The sequence below is a fragment of the Budorcas taxicolor genome, chromosome 11 (assembly GCF_023091745.1).
Source record: "Budorcas taxicolor isolate Tak-1 chromosome 11, Takin1.1, whole genome shotgun sequence".
In the NCBI taxonomy this organism is placed as follows: domain Eukaryota; kingdom Metazoa; phylum Chordata; class Mammalia; order Artiodactyla; family Bovidae; genus Budorcas; species Budorcas taxicolor.
This window is the reverse complement of record NC_068920.1, coordinates 161,154,923-161,171,899: the sequence shown is the minus strand read 5'-3', so window position 1 is coordinate 161,171,899 and position 16,977 is coordinate 161,154,923. Positions and strand designations below refer to the sequence as shown.

Below are 16,977 nucleotides of genomic sequence, written 5' to 3'. Positions count from 1 at the left end.
CTCTTTCCCCAAGAGAACATAGCTTTTACATGTCCCTGATTTAATAGACATGTAGTTTAATTTGTCGTATCCAATGAGTATAAAATCAAATGTAAAAGCCTTAACAGGTAGTTTTGAGTCTCAGCTGTTGTATTCTGCATCCCCTTTGTGTCATGTGACTGTGGACAGTGCGCACAAATGCTTCTGTGATTCTCCTCTCAGACGATCTGAACCAGACCCAGCTCTAGCTCTGCTGACGCTGTGGGTTGGCGTTTCCTCAACGGGCTTCCACTGGGGTGGTGGAGGTTGGAGGGAGTCTTCCTGCAAAGAGAGGGCATCTTTGCAGACTACCCACATGCCCATGATAGTCCAGTGAGAGTGTTTATAATTTTTTAGGTTTTAGTGTATGCCATGCTGAGTGCTTAGTGTCAGTAATCTCAATGATTATTAAATCTTCAGAGATACAGGTTCCATTTGGGTCAGAAAAACAGAAGACTGACTTTCAGAGGTATGTTTCCAGAAAAAAAATGTAAACTGATAGATTGTCTGATATGTTTGACCATACTAAGAGAAGTTTTAGAGTCAGGCAGAGAGTTTAACGGAAAAAATTATAATAGGTACATAGAAAACTAATCAAGTAAAAATTCAGTAAAACAAAAATAACTGTAAATTACCCATGAGCCACTGTGTGGCTAGTTATTAAAAACATATGCAGATGGGATGTCCCTGACAGTCCAGTGGTTGAGACTTTGCCTTCCAAAGCAAAGGGTCCATGGCCATGGAGTTAAGATAGCCTGCATGCCTCGTGCAAAAAAAACCCCAAAACATAAAGCAGAAACAATACTTTAACAAATTCAATAAAGACTTTTTAAAAATTCCCTTAAAAAAATAAGCAAATATTTTAGAATGTGAACAATAAATACTGATTTAAGCAAAAATTGTGATGTGATTTGAATTTGTTAGCCGCAAACCAGGAAAATGGGAATGACTTCAGGTATTTAAAACAGAAGGAATTTAATCCAGAGAATTGACTGTTGAGGTGATTGAGATGAGAAGGAAACAAGAAACAAGCAGAGGTGAGCAAAACAGGAAGCCACTTCCACCCCTAAACCAGGGGACAGAGGGAGGGCCCCCAGTCAGTGGGGCCCAGTGGCCAGGAGGGCGGTGGAATTAAATTCCCATCTATAGAGGAAAGCCCCAAGGTCACACCTTAAAATGAAAGACCAAGAACTGGCATTAAAAATACATCACATGGAAATCCAGAGGTAAATAGCAAAAGAAATCACTAAAAAAAAAAAAAAAAAAAAGAATGGTTCTGGAAAGCAAGAGGAGGAACTAGGGAGTCATATTTTTGCTAAAAAAAAAAAAAAAGCCTCATAAATCCCACTGGCCTTCTTAAAAATGCATTTCACTAATGAAAACTTAAACTGAGAAGAGAAGCCTCTAGTGCACTGTAGATTTGTATCTCTTGGACTGGGGCCCCAGCTCTTACACGTGTGTTTCTTCCTCTCAGATACGTTGACGACGTGATCAGCCGCATCGACCGGATGTTCCCTGAAATGACCATCCACTTGTCCAGACCCAATGGGACATCCGCCATGCTTCTGGTAAGTTCTGTCTGACCTGTCTGTGGGGACATGTCCACGTTTCTGTGTTGTTGGAGCTCAGGAATGGAAATTCAGTCCCAGTTAGATGGTGAAGAGCGTGTTTCTTCTCTTTTCTGAATGCTGATTCCTTGCTCTTGAATGAAATCCCAGAGCCCATTTGAGAGTTCCCAGACAGGAAGTACAGTGTGAGACTCCATCACCTGTCAGTTCACGAGTTTTGATGAAGCTGTTTCGTAGTAAAATCCCAAAGACAATGGAAATGCTTGTCTGTTGGATCCTGCTGATAAAAAACAGCCTCTTAAAACAGAAACAGGTTTTATAGGAAGTCATTTATAAAATTCATTTCGTATTTGAAGTAAGTGTCTGTGACCTTATCACTGACGGTTTCTGATTTTGTTGTTTCTGATGTGATGAAAGTGAAAGAGGAGAGTGAAAAAGTTGGCTTAAAGCTCAGCATTCAGAAAACGAAGATCATGGCATCTGGTCCCATCACTTCATGGGAAATAGATGGGGAAACAGTGGAAACAGTGTCAGACTTTATTTTGGGGGGCTCCAAAATCACTGCAGATGGTGATTGCAGCCATGAAATTAAAAGACGCTTACTCCTTGGAAGAAAAGTGATGACCAATCTAGATAGCATATTGAAAAGCAGAGACATTACTTTGCCAACAAAGGTCCATCTAGTCAAGGCTATGTTTTTTCCTGTGGTCATGTATGGATGTGAGAGTTGGACTGTGAAGAAAGCTGAGCGCTGAAGAATGGATGCTTTTGAACTGTGGCGTTGGAGAAGACTCTTGAGAGTCCCTTGGACTGCAAGGAGATCCAACCAGTCCATTCTAAAGGAGATCAGTCCTGGGTGTTCTTTGGAAGGACTGATGCTAAAGCTGAAACTCCAATACTTTGGCCACCTCATGCAAAGAGTTGACTCACTGGAAAAGACCCTGGTTCTGGGAGGGATTGGGGGCAGGAGGAAAAGGGGACGACAGAGGATGAGATGGCTGGATGGCGTCCCCAACTCGATGGACATGAGTTTGGGTGAACTCCGGGAGTTGGTGATGGACAGGGAGGCCTGGCGTGCTGCAGTTCATGGGGTCGCAAAGAGTCGGACACGACTGAGTGACTTAACTGAACTAATGTGATTCTGCTCAGAGCAAGTTGGCCCCGTGACCTCAGACACTGATGTTTGTACTCACATAAATTCACCAAAGACAGGTGTGTTTGAGACTTCAGTGATGAGATGTTTTTCGATGTTCTTTGTCCTAATACACACTTGAAGAGCACAGATATTGAGGAGCCTCCACATTTGCTAAAAAAGAGAATTAACTGAGTAAGAGCAAGGTATCTGATGGTCATCATGGAGGCAAGCTTCAGGACTGAGTGTTTTTCATGTCTCGCCAGCGCTGCTGCTCTGGGGCCTAGTGTGAATTTCTTGGACTTTAGCATTTTACTTTTGTGAACTTTTATAAATATCCAGTCACCCAGGATGAGTGACTATTCACTCAGTCCATTTACCTGAAGAGGGCAGACTTCTTTTGTGTGTAAATAACTTTGCTTGTGTGTGGCCGTGCTGGGTCTTCATTGCTGGGCAGACTTTGCTCTCGCTGTGGCGAGCGGGGCCTGCTCTCTGGTTGCACACGCTTGCTTCTCACTGCAGTGACTTCTCTTGTTACGGAGCACAGGCTTTAGAGCAAAGGGCTTCAGTAGCTGTGGTGCATGGGCTTAATTGCTCCAAGGCATGTGGGATCTTCAGATCAGGGATGGAAGCCATGTCTCCTGCACTGGCAGGTGGATTCTTCACCACTGAGCCGCCAGGGAAGCCCCTCCCTTAAGAGGGGGAAAAGACATAGGATTATTAAATGGGTGGGATTTCATGTGAGAAAAAATCAAGTGACATTCATCTGGGTGACGTGCTACTTTTCTTTAAAATTCTTCCAGTTAAAAAATACAGTGAATGAGATAACATGGTGTTCTTTCACTAGAAAAAGAAAACAATTTGTACCTGTCTACAAAACATGAGTTATTTTCTGCCCCCTGTTAAACGTACAGATTGTCTACGTGTTAAGATCCTCTAAACCCAGCGGCCGAAACATAAATCCTGCTCCCAGGATGCTTGACAGGGACCAAAGAGTTAATGAAGATAAAAACGAAAGTGTCTGCAGCGAGATAGGTTTGCTCAGATTATTTCTGGGTCGTTGGGCTTCCATTTCCTGATGAAGGTAGGAATTTGGCATTGATGGGAATGAGCAGAGAGAACAGGATTCTGGGTAAACAGGGTTAAAATATTAGAGTTACTTCCACGTGAGAGAGTGGGCTTCTATTTCACACTGACCTGTCAGCCTCATCTGCTTTCTCACCGAGCTTCTGTTTTAATAGACTGATGAGAGTTTAGGGGCTTGAGTCAAGGGCAGAATTCTATTTTATACACACCATTTTGACTGCCATGAGTGCCTAATTCAGATCGCTGTGCATCTGGCCAGCTAGCTGTCATCTTCCCCAGTTGACATGGGAATTCACACAAGGTGGGGCCTATTTACAGAAAGAGCAGTGGGTGATCTGATTCGGAATCAGGTTGCCAGGTGGATAATCATACTTTTAACATCATGGCTTTATTTGGCTTTTACTTTTAAAAGGTGGTATTTTGTTAGATGGCAGGTTTCTGTTCCACTGCTGCCACACGCTTCTCTGAGGTTGAAGGGAATTTTCGTGGGGGCAGAGAGCAGGACCGGGGGCTGCCACCTCCCCTCCTACCCTTGCTGGTCGCCTCTTCCCTGTGACCAGTGGAGGAGGTGTGGGGCCTGTGCTGTAGGCAGTGGGGAACCGCTGCATGAAGTCCAAGCAAGAGTTAAAAGCTGTTTTCTGGAGCTTCTTCTGAAATGAGTTGTGTGAATCTGGGAGGCAGGTACCCTGAGAGTTTGGGAGGCGAGTGAGACTGATGGGGAGGCCAGCCAGGCTTCCGTGAGTACAGGCAACAGAAACCTGCTCTGATGAACTTAAAGATGAAAAGCCTCTCCTTTTGTCTTTGTTTTGCTCTTTACTGATGCTGGCTGGTCACAGACATGAAGATAGAGCTCTTCTGTCAGGAAGAAGAGAAAGCAGGATGGCTCCGGGGTGTCAGGAGCAGGACTGCATCCCTTTGGGACCCTGTGGCCCGAGTGATTGGGCATCAGCTGCCTTCCATCCTTTCACTCATGCCTGTGCTCATACAGCCCGGGAGAACACTCCTGCTGGCCTAACCTGGGGTTGTTCCTCCTGGGGTTGTGGGGGTCCTGCCTTGGTTGGGGTGGAGAGGAGGGGCCATTTCCCCCAGGGAAGAGAGGCAGGGCCAAGAAAGCAGCAATCGGTGATAAAGTGAGTGTCTGTCCCCTGTCCCTGAGGAGCCTGGGGCTTACCTAGCCTCTCCTCTCACCCTCATCGTGCCCTCGAGGGAGGCAGCACCGACTGTTTTCATTTCACAAGTGAGGAACCCAAGGCGGTGGTTTCTCCTGGGTGGTGGGGCCAGGACACTGCTCCCAAGCCTCCAGGATGCTCCTTGCTCCCGTCCCTCATTGTAGTTCATGGTGGTGCTGAGTGACATTTGGACGACCAGGGGACGTCCCCGGTGGTCCAGTGGTTAAGACTCCAAGCTTGCACTGCAGGGGGCACGGACTCGATCCCTGGTCAAGGAACTAAGATCCCACATGCTGCACAGTGGCCGAAACAGAAAAGAAGAAAAGATTTGGATGACCAGAATTAGCAGGCAGGTAATGTTTCCTTATTATTTTTTAAGTCATGTCGTGTGTATGTCAGTTATAAAGTCTAATGTTGAACACCTGAGGTCACATCCAACCTAAGAAGCAGAGTTTAACCAATGTGCTCTTCTCCTCAACCTCCACCCCTCCCAGCAACATTTCCACCATCCTGATAATCATCTCCTCTTGCTTTTCGAAGTGTGAGTTACCACATGGACATGTATCCCCACATGTATCCCCATGTAACGTATCATTGAGTTCTGTTGAATTTTGGACTTGATAAGAACAGTATCATATTGTGTGATTGTTTCTAAGATGCGGCCGTGTTGGTGGTTGTATGTGACAGTCTGATCATCTTCTTGGTTGTGTGATAGTTCAGTCTGTAAGCATACACTCTTTATTCTTTCTCCGGTCACTGTGTGTTTGGGTGGTTTCTGGTTTTGCTTTTTAAATAATGGTAGTGTGAGGACTTCCCTGGTGGTGCAGTGGATAGAAATCTGCCCGCCGATGCAAGGGACACAGGTTCGATCCCTTTTCCGGAAAGGTCCACCTGTTGCGGGGCAGCTAAGCTCGTGTACCACAACTACTGATGCCTGCACGCTCTAGGGCCCATGAGCCACAACTAGTAGGCCCCTGTGCCACAGCTACTGAATCCTGCATGGCCTGGAGCCCGCACGTCGCAGCAGCTGAGCCTGAGCGCCACAACTGCTGAAGCCCATGCTGCTAGAGCCTTGCTCCACCAGCAAGAGAAGCCGCTGCAGTGAGGAGCCCACACAGCACAGAGAAGAGCAGCCCCCATTCTCCGCAGCTGGAGAAAGCCCGCGCGGCACCGAAGGCCCAGCGCAGCCAGAAGGAAGGTAAAGAGATGGATAAAGCCGTGTGTACATGTCAGGAATAAGTAAATAAATAACGGTGGCATGAGCATTCTTGTACATACACTGGGGTACATTTTTAAGCTTTATCCCAAGCCGCCGAGCCAGTGCGGGCCCCTGTCCCGCAGAGGAAGGGGCGCGTTGGGAGCGCTGGAGCAGATGGCCTTTTCCGAAAGCCACACAGCCTGTAAAGCCCCGTGGTGTGCCGCCCACTCTGCTCTACACGGCAGTCCAGAGATGGCTAGCGAACAGCCCGACCGCCGTGATCAGCGTGCTCCCCTGGTTTTGTCGTCAGTATAGATCCCTTCTGGTTTTGGTATGTGAGTACAGAGGGGCTTTTGGATTTTTTTGTGTGCGCACATGGGGAAATGGCATAAAGTCACTGAAGTCTAGAGCATTCCGTGAACAAGAGGCAGACTTGGTGATCCCGTTTGGTTTGCTCCTTCAGCAGGCAGTCCCTGCCAAGAAGCAGCAGAGTGCCTTAGATCTACAGACGTCGGTTCCTGGGAGTCCCAACCTGTCATCGTAGCTTCTACACAGAGTAGGAGGGGAAAGGAAAAAATGAGGGCTCTATATAGAAACGGTGCATTTTAAGGCAATTTGGGATCAGTGTGGCTCCTCTAAAAGCTCAACCTGCCTTTCCTTGTCCTGGAGGCATCAGGCTTCAGAGCCTGTGAGACTTAGGAGCAGTCACCCGTGGGCCCGGGTTGTGTGCTTGACCTGGAAGCCTGGGCACACACCTGCTGATGGACCCATGGGGAGCAGGGCACAGGAGACAGGGTGGAGGAGAGCAAGGGGGACAGACAGAGGCGGAGTCAGGGCCCGCTGTGTGACCCACGAGTGACGCAGAAAAGCGTCTTTCCCTTCTGGGTATGTCAGTCTCTCCCCACGGCTGCAAGGGGCACCTGTTGCTTAGGGGAGGTGGAACAGGCCTCAGTACTAGCCTGCTTCCAGAGCTCTCCGGGCAGTTATCATCTGAACTGCTCCTGGCGTCTCTGTGAGCCTGGGGTCACCGACTGGAGCCTGGACAGCCCAGTCGTGGCGAATGTGAAGTCTATACTTTCAGCCTCTTATGTAAGCCTTAACTGCTGTGGCCGGCTCTGTTCGGGGGCTGTTTCATGTTGTGTAAGTTAATAACTCATGATACAATGAATCCTGCTTCCGTTCTTTGAAGAGATGAGCTCAGTCATCCAAAAATAAATCTAGCTCTGTTGATATTTAGTTTCAGTTAATCCAACGCCTAACATCCCATTATTAATTTCTTCGAACAGTCAAAATATTGTAAGAGCTTAACTGAGTCAGACTAGAACAAGCAGCTGGCTCCTTTCGGCATTTAAAATATTAATCCACTATGTTTTACTGATCCACTAGGTATGAAAATGTAAGAGAAGAAGGAAAAAAAGGACCTTCAGTCATGATACTTGAAACATACCTTAATATCTTATAAATTAATCTTTCTTTATATGTTATATGGTTTGCAGCAGATAAAACTCATTTATCAGTCTCTTTAATGTACATTTTTACCAGCCCTCAATTTCTTTAGCATATTCGTGCCTTGTTTTTGAATGATACATCTGTTTTACACCATGAGACTCATCGTCTCATTTCGCTGTATCTCAAGCTCTCTGAAATGGGAAAGACCGTTGAACAGCTAAACTGCTTAACTGTTTTGGGCATTGATTCCTCTGCTGGGTTCAGTAGTTCTCAAACTTTAGAGGTTCAAGAGTCACCAGTGTAGTTGGTGGACAATGCATATTCCTGGCAGAATGCCCAGAAATTCTGATTCAGTGGCTCTGGGATAGAGCCCCAAAGCCGCATTCCCCACCCGTGCTGGGTCGTCTTGGAGCTTGTTTCTAACAGCATGATGTTAAACCATGGTGCCCTGGGAGTTCCAGTGAAGGTGGGCCTTTTGGGTAAGTCCCAGATCAAGCGTCAGGCTCTTTTGTGAGCCAGGTTGCTGAAGCATTTGTGTATTTATTCAGTAACCAGAGCACCAGGAGAGGAAGGCGAGGTACTGGGTTCTGTTCAGCACTGACCGCCATCCCTGCTCTCAGGGCGCCTGCATTGCGCTCATGGGTGGGAGACCAGCCAGGCACTGTGTAATATGCTGGCTGCGGGGATCTGGGGGAGAACAGGACGGGGTGGAGAGAGACAGAGGGTGTGATGTGAGGAGCAGAAACAAACAAAACCACAAAAACTGTGGCAAGTGAGGCGAGCCGGGAGCTGGGCCCAGGAGAGGCAGCACAGCATCAGAGACCCGAGCCCAGGCCAGTGGGCGCGTTCAGATCCCACCCAGGAGGCTAGGCGGCTGGGCTGCCGGAGTGTGGGCAGCGAGGGAAACTGGGAGGAGGCGAGACGTTGTTGCAGACTGTGGTCAACTGGGCAGTTGACTCTTTAAGTTTTAACTTCAGGTTAAAGTCAGTCATAATCCTTAATTGATGATCACACTGTCGTCATTGATCCAGACATGGCTCATTCATATTTATTTAATAATATAAACAATAATATTATTTATATATTATTAATTAATAATTAATATGCTAATAATATTACTTATAATAATATTATATAATAAATAATAAATCTACCAGCCTCAGAGCTAGAACATTATCTGCAACCTTCACCCCTGTGAGGGTCCCTCTGCCCACCCCACCCACCTCAGTCCTGTAGGAATTGTTATCCCTTCCTCTTTGGTCATTCTCCTTCCTTTTTTGAGGGAGGATTTAACACAAATATATGTGTTTCTAAGTATATATATGTAATCTTTTTTGGTCTGCCTGGGGTCTTCGTTGCGGCATGCAGGACCTTCCGTTGCTCTGCAGCATGTGGAATATTAGTTCCTTGACCAGGGATCGAATCTGAGCTAATTTTGGTAATTTTTTAATTTGGGTGAATATTAGTCAATCTCTCTTCCTTTATGTTTGAAAATGTTCACACTCAGAAGTGTTATGAATGGTTATTTAAATTTAGGTCTCTCCACATATCCTCCAAAGAGTACGGAAAAGCAGAAACAAAACTGCAAAACTACACCTTAAACATGACCAAGAGACGAAGAATGCCCACACTCCAAATTATGTGTAAATAAGAAACAAGCACATCCTAGTGAGCTATCACTTGCACACCCATTAACTTTTGCTGAGGGAAAAATATAGGAGAGTACATGCGTATGACGGCATTACATGACATGTTAGGATGGACCAAAGCAAGGTGAGTAACAATCAGAACTGTGTGTGTGTGAGACCCCCACCCCCTCACCGGAAGGGATAGAGGAGACACACGTTGGGAGGGGCATGAGGAAATGGTGGTGGCAGTGAAAGGGTTCTGAATTTTGATAACGTGATTTATATGGCTGTGTACAGTTGCCAGAGTTCAGAGAATGGTGCTTTCTAAAGATTTATGCACTTTATTGGAGGTAAATTTCCCCTCAGAAGATACTGTTTTAACTAACCCTAAGCTGCCTAATGGCATGCTTGCTTTCGTGTTTAGGGATGAACTGTACTAATGTCTGTAACTTCCAAACTCTTCCAAAAACTAAAATAAATGGCCAGACAGATGAGTATATATGTTAGAACAAAATGATAACAGTTGTGGAATCTAGCTCATGAGGATACAGGTATTCATCCTAAAACTCAGTTTTGCAATATTTAAAGTTCTTTGTAATAAAATGTTATAGGAAATAAATACTTCAACTAAAGAAATGCCACCCGCAAGGAAACAAACACCACAAAGCAGAAGGAAGCTGTTTGACACAGACAGCACTCTAAGCTCGCTTTAACATCCTCAAGCATTTGGAGAGGCAACAAGACAAACCCTTATATCCGGAATCCAGGAATCCAGAAGTCAGAAGCAGAAACAGGCAAAAAGATGGAGAAATGAGATGGGTTTACTGTACAGGAAAAACGATAAAATTCTATCCGAAATTAAGGCTAAATCTCAAGATGCTCAAGGAAGAATAGATTCACATGAGATTTAATAAAGGGCATTGAAGAAAGGCTGAGAAACAACCAAGAGAGTAAAATAAGGTAAAGAACGAAGTAGAAGGGTTCACAGAGAAAGTGGTTCAAATGAAACTCAGAGAAGAAACAACGTGTACATAATTGGAGTCCGTGAAGAAGGAAGAAGAAATAATGGAACAGAAGCAATCTGTAAAGCTGTAATCTAAGAAAAATTCCTACAAATGAACGGTCTAAATTTGCACATTGAAATGTCTCACTGTGTACTTAGGAAAACTGACCAACAGCAATCAAGTCTGAGATGTATTCTAGTAATGCGAGCTGACTTTAAAGATGAAGAACAAATCCTCAAGGCTTCCAAGCAAAGAAAAAAAAAACAAAACATAAATTACAAGCCAAAAGATGTAAACTGGCATCAAATGTCTTGAAAACAATATCCAAAGGAAGACATTGACAGAGCAGCATTTTCAAAGAAATTGTGAATCAAAGATAAATGTGTCTTTCAAGTATTGAAGAAGAACCATTTTAAACACACAAGCATTCTGTACCCATTAGCCAGTCTCAAGGAGTCTTCCGGAGAATGAGATTCATGCTCCGAAGAGATGCATGGGAAAACTTCAGCCTAAGGACCAAGAGTGAGCGTGTAATGTATTTAATTGTTGAGATAAGATGAAAACAAAGGTCATGATGAGGCCAAAGTATTAATATATAGAAATGCTGTGTGTTCTAATACAGTAGAAGTAATCTAAGCAAAAAATGAGGTCAGGGATGAAGATGAAAGTAAAATGAACTCTTTGATTGTTAGATATGTAATAGATAAAACTTAAAGGATCCCATTAAAAATTGACAAGATGCTAAAATGGTATCTAAGAAAAGGGGAATATAAGGCCATTAAAATGTTATAGGTACAAAGATAAGCATGAGAACAAATAAATAAACGTTCCTAAATAAAACAGAATACACAGTGGAGAAAAGATAGTCCCTTCCATAAGTGGTCCTGAGAAAACTGGACAGCTATGTGTAAAAAGAATGAAATTAGAACACTTCCTCAGTTCAGTTCAGTCGCTCAGTTGTGTCCGACTCTTTGCAACCCCATGAATCGCAGCACACCAGGCCTCCCTGTCCATCACCAACTCCCGGAGTTCACCCAAACTCATGTGCATCAAGTCGGTGATGCCATCCAGCCATCTCATCCTCTGTCGTCCCCTTCTCCTGCTCCCAGTCCCTCCCAGCATCAGAGTCTTTTCCAATGAGTCAACCCTTCGCATGAGGTGGCCAAAGTATTGGAGTTTCAGCTTTAGCATCAGTCCTTCCAAAGAAATCCCAGGGCTGATCTCCTTCAGAATGGACTGGCTGGATCTCCTTGCAGTCCAAGGACTCTCAAGAGTCTTCTCCAACACCACAGTTCAAAAGCATCAATTCTTCGGCGCTCAGCTTTCTTCACAGTCCGACTCTCACATCCATACATGACCACAGGAAAAACGATAGCCTTGACTAGACGGACCTTTGTTGGCAAAGTAATGTCTCTGCTTTTGAATATGCTATCTAGGTTGGTCATGACTTTCCTTCCAAGAAGTGTCAAAAATATCTATTTCTGCTTTATTGACTATGCCAAAGCCTTTGACTGTGTAGATCACAATAAACTGTGGAAAATTCTGAAAGAGATAGGAATACCAGACCACCTGACAGGCCTCTTGAAAAACCTATATGCAGGTCAGGAAGCAACAGTTAGAACTGGACATGGAACAACAGAACACTTCCTAACACCATACATAAAAATAAGCTTAAATACAATCAATCAGTGAGTGAGCAACCAAAGAAAACATCACTTAGAGAAAAAGCAGCATTGTAAATATGAGGCACATAGTAACTGTACTGTCATGTGAACAAATTGAGACCACATGCATCAGTCATATCAGTAAATGTGAACAAATATAATACAGTCATTAAAAGATTTCATTCTAGTTGATATTAAAGTTCATATATAAAAGAAGCATGCAAGAAAGAATGGAAAAGCACAAAAGCTACCAGGGAGCTTACCTGTTGGACATTGAAGCATACTCTAAAGCCTCTATAATTAAAACTGTATGGTGCTCAGTGAACCTAAAAATCAATGGGTGAAGAGTAACTATCAAATAATTCAAATTAAATGCTGTTGCAGCAAAAAAACCAAAACAAAAAACTGTATGGTGCTGACTCATGGCTAGATAAACAGGCTGGTAGAATAGAATATAAGTAGATTCTACTTCTAGAATCAAATTGACCTTATGGACTATAGCCCACCAGCCTCCTCTGTCCGTGGAATTCTCCAGGCAGAAATACTGGAGTGGGTAGCCATTCCCTTCTCCAGGGGATCGTCCCAACTCAGGGATCGAACCCAGGTCTCTCTCCTGCGTTGCAGGCAGATTCTTTACTGTCTGAGCCACCAAGAAAGCCTGAAGCAGATTCAATCACATAAAAATTTAGCGTGTGATAAAGGTGCTACCTAAAAGCAATAGGACCTCTACCATAAAAAGGAAAAAAAAAAAACAAAGTCTGGAGACAGCTGACTTGCTGGGACGTGTATCATAGATACAGGGCTAGTATACCTAGCCTTACAAAGGGTAGAAACTCTTACAAAGGGTAAAAAGACCAAAAATGGAATAGAAAATGAGGAAAAGAGACAGTCCCCCGAAAAGGTATAAAAATGGTACTTAAACATATGAAAAGATGTTCAACCGTACCCATAATTAGAGAGACGCAAATTAAAACTGCGATGAGGTACGGTTTCTCACCTACCAGATTTGCAGAAATTAAAAAGTATAACAACACATTCTGTTGGTGAACCTGTAAGGAAACAGCCACCATTGTACATTGCTGGCGGGAATGCAAATTGGTGTAACCACTTTGGAGGGGATTTGGCAATGTGTGATAAAACGACGTATGCATTTACCTTCTGACCCAGCAGTGCGACTAGGAATTCACCCTGAAGACACACCTCCAACAGTGTGAAAATATACATGTGCCCAGGATTATTAATTGCACCTTGTTTGTAGTTGCAAACTACTGGAAATAACCGTAATACCTGTGCAGAGGAAAGGGATTGAATAAATACAGCTGCACAATGGAGCCACCTGTTTCTTTTTTCATCTTTAAAAAAAAGAATGAGAAAGACCTTTATGACTCATTTCTAGGATACATTAAGAGAAAAAAATCAAAGTGCAAGAGGATTCTTAATATGATTCCTCTTTTGTAAGAAAGGAGATTAAAAAAAAATACCCATTATCTTATTTGTAGAGGAAACACACAGAAAAGATGATAAACTGGAAACCAACTGGTCAGAGTGAGGTGGGTGGCAGTAGGGTAGGATGGATGTGTGGAGGGAGGGGGCGTTTCTGAGAACGTCGTTTTACATGGGTTTGACTTTTAGAACCACGGTAATGTTTCACAGATGCAAAAAATGAATAATCGGCCAGAGTGGATTTTTTTTAAAGGAATGCAGATAGAAATAATAAACTATATTTCAAATGAATAATGTAATCGCACTTTGGGGAAGGGATGGAGATGGAACCCTGGTAACCTTTGAACACAGCATCTTGACTCCAGATCCTTAGACTAAGGATTGTTAGACCTTGTGAAGAAACACTGAAACTCTTGGTACTTTGCCAGTTTTTCAGAGAGGGTGTGGGTTAACAATTCTGAAGCCACTTGTGTGTATTCTTGGATTGAGCAAATAAGGAAATCAATTGTAGATAATGGAAACCAAATTTCTCTCTTTTGCAGAGGGACATTATTAAAAAAAAAAAAAAAAAGAAAGAAAAGGAAAATACTAGAATAAGCCCTTGGTATTGGATTGAAACCAGAGTATCAGTGTGAACTAATTGTTTTGGATATGTACATGCAGATAGATCTAGAAAGATATACAAGTGTGTGCACACACACCCCTGTGCGTGTGTGTCCCACTCTGTCTGCTGAGGTCTACAAGCGTGGAGACTCTAGGAACCATGAGTGAATTTCTTTTCCCCATCTTAGTTTCTAAACGTCATTCTCACTAATAAGAACCAGGCTCCTTGGAGAAATGGCTGCTCCCAAGACAGGGACAGAGAAAGGACAGGGTGAACCAGAATATCTTATCAGGCCAAAGCTAGGCGAGTACTCACAGAATGACGGGGGGGTGTGCCCTGGACACAGAAGCCACCTTGGCCCCTGGGGGCCACGCCGGGGCCCGTTGAGCGCCAGGGTAGATGTGATGGTCATGGACTGCAGTCCTCAGAAGCCATTGTAGCCCACGTGTTGTCCATGCTGATTTAAATTGGTAAAGCAGTCGAGAAAGAAACGGGAGCTGTTTGTATCACATAAAAATAGCCACAGGAAAGCCATTCCTTCAGGAGAACGTGAACTAGTAAATCCAGAAGGAGTTAGAAAATTTGGCAGCCACCATAGTAATAACTGCTTAACATAAGAATCAAGAATTACCAGTGAGTGCTAAAATTAATGGGTAAAAGATTGATGACAGGCAGTATGAGTGTGTGTGTGTGTGTGTGCGTGTGTGGGCGTGTGTGTGTCTGTGTCTGTGTCTGTGTGTGTGTGAGAGAGAGAGAGAGAAGACCCAGAAGAGACCCAGAGTCTCTTCAGAGGGAAACTCGAGTAGTGTGTCCTCTGCACTCAGCCCCGTCGGTGGCTCCGTGTCGCTCCAGAGAGGCCCCCTCCTTCTGAGTCTCGGGCCCCGCCTGCGGTCTCCCCCACCTGCTGGGCGCTCCGCTGCCTTGGGGCTGTCCTCACTCCTCACAGCCTTCGAGGTTTGCTCTGTCGCTTCTCCGTGAGACCTCTCCTGACCAGGATGGGCTACTCCTGCCCCCTTATCTGCTTGAATGTCCTTTAATTTGTTTAAAATAGTTCTTTTTACTTTCTAAGACAGTAGCTGATTTTCTTGGCTGGTAGAGCCTTGCAGCTTGCTGGATTTCAGTTCCCTGTCCAGGGGTTGAGCCCAGGCAGGCCCTTGGCAGTGACGATGGAGAGTCCTAACCACTGGACCACTGGGGAACTCTCTGGGCTTATTGTCCCTTATCAGTTTCCTTTGGAAAGACCGTGAGCTCCACAGAAGAGAGATCGTGTCTTGATTCACTGATGTGAGTCGGTGCCTGGCACATAGTAGGTGCTCAGTAAGTGTGTGCTGAATGAACATTCGTTCACATTCGTGTATGTGTGTCTATAAAAGGAAACTGAACGGAGAGATTTCTTAAAACACTGAGATGAGCTATTAGGGGCTGATGTGAGCCTGGAGTAGACAGTGTCCCGGGAAGTGGGTGTGCACCTGTTTGTAACTTCCTTTGTGAACAGTCCAGAGGGGCTCTTTACCTCCTGGGAGAGTAGTGGTTGTCTCATGGTAGAGGGGGTGGAGGAGTTAGTTCTTGAACTTTCTGCTTGAAACACTTAAATATTGTCTGTTTTTTTTTATATTGTAACCACACATTATTCTTCGGATTAAATTTTATAGAAGAAGAACTGCGTTTTTAAGTATAAAATTCATTGGGAACAGAAATACTGGCCTGATCTTACAGATTTCCTCAGTAAGTGTCTGCTTAGTCATTGTGTTCTCTGTGCTAGGCACCAAGCTCAGGTCTTCACATGCCCTGCAACCCCCCTTTTCCAGATTAATAAGCTGGGACTTGAAGAGGACCAAGGTCACACAGCTGGAAAATAACCCCAGTCTTAGGTGACAGTTCAGCCCCTGGTCTACTTGACTCGAGAGCTCAAACTTTCAGCCATTAAGCAGTGAAACAGTTGCTTGAAGTTGCCCAGGTGTCGTTTCTCTTTCCTGGCCCTGACGCATGTTGCTCCTGCTTTCTCAGGGGGCTTTCTGCTCTGGGAGCATCCAGCACCCAGGGTGCTAGAGACGAACTCAGGACCCAGCAAAGCGAGAGGGAGACTCTTGTAGGGACGTAGGGAGGGTTCATGGGCTCTGTCATTTTGCAGGGCCCACTGGATCCCTTGTGACTCAGCTGGTAAAGAATCCACAGGAGACCTGGGTTCCATCCCTGGGTTGGGAAGGTCCTCTGGAGAAGGGAATAGCTACCCGCTCCAGTATTCTGGCCTGGAGAATTCCATGGACTATATAGTCCATGGGGTCGCAAAGAGTCGGACACGACTGAGCGACTTTCACTCGTTGGCTCCTGAGGTTTCTTAGGCAAAATGTGTGCAGTGCTTCTGGCTGAACATGCATACCAAAGTCGTGCTGGGCTTGATCTTCTGAAAGCTTGTGATTTTGAGTACTGCATAGATGCGGTGCTCATAAGACACACAGATGTTCTTGTGGGGACTTCCCTAACTGGTTCTGACTCAGTTTTTGAAACTAGCTCTTGTCATAACCTCAGGGATCATAAGCTTGGTTCGTGAACTCCCAGAAGGTAGTGGATAGACTTCAAGAAATCTCTAAACCCCTGCAGGTTTTGTGTGTAGGTGTATTTATGTGCCTTTTTCTGAGGAAGTGGGTCTGTGACTCCCATTAGAAAAGGCAGTTAATTCCCAGAGAAGGTTAAGCCGTTGGTCTGAAGCCCTGGTAGAACTCTGGTCCTTTCTCAGGGCCCTCCAGTTACCTGCTGATTCAGCCTCTGATCTCCATATTCTTGTTTTATATTCAGTATATTCCAGCACCCATGCTTCATTTCCACGTGAATTTCATGTGGCTTCCAGGTTAAAGCACCATGCTAGAGATACTGCTCTTACAGAGAACCGCCGTGTGCAGGAAGGCGTCAGGGTGAAGCAGCTTTAAAGTGCTTGGCCATTAAACTTGCTTTTCAGTTTTCTGACAACCGAAGCATAAAGCAAACTTATTTAGTTTTTTTAGTCACATAGATTT

General features: G+C 44.7%; 1 protein-coding gene across 1 annotated transcript in view; it reads left to right on the top strand.

Moving 5' to 3' along the window:
- MED27 (mediator complex subunit 27) overlaps window positions 1-16,977 on the top strand; it is a 217,864-nt gene that overhangs the window by 138,282 nt on the left and 62,605 nt on the right. Inside the window, exon 4 of the mRNA XM_052648583.1 lies at window positions 1,493-1,586. Coding sequence (XP_052504543.1) covers window positions 1,493-1,586 — 94 coding nt within the window. The remainder of the gene's footprint in view (window positions 1-1,492; window positions 1,587-16,977) is intronic.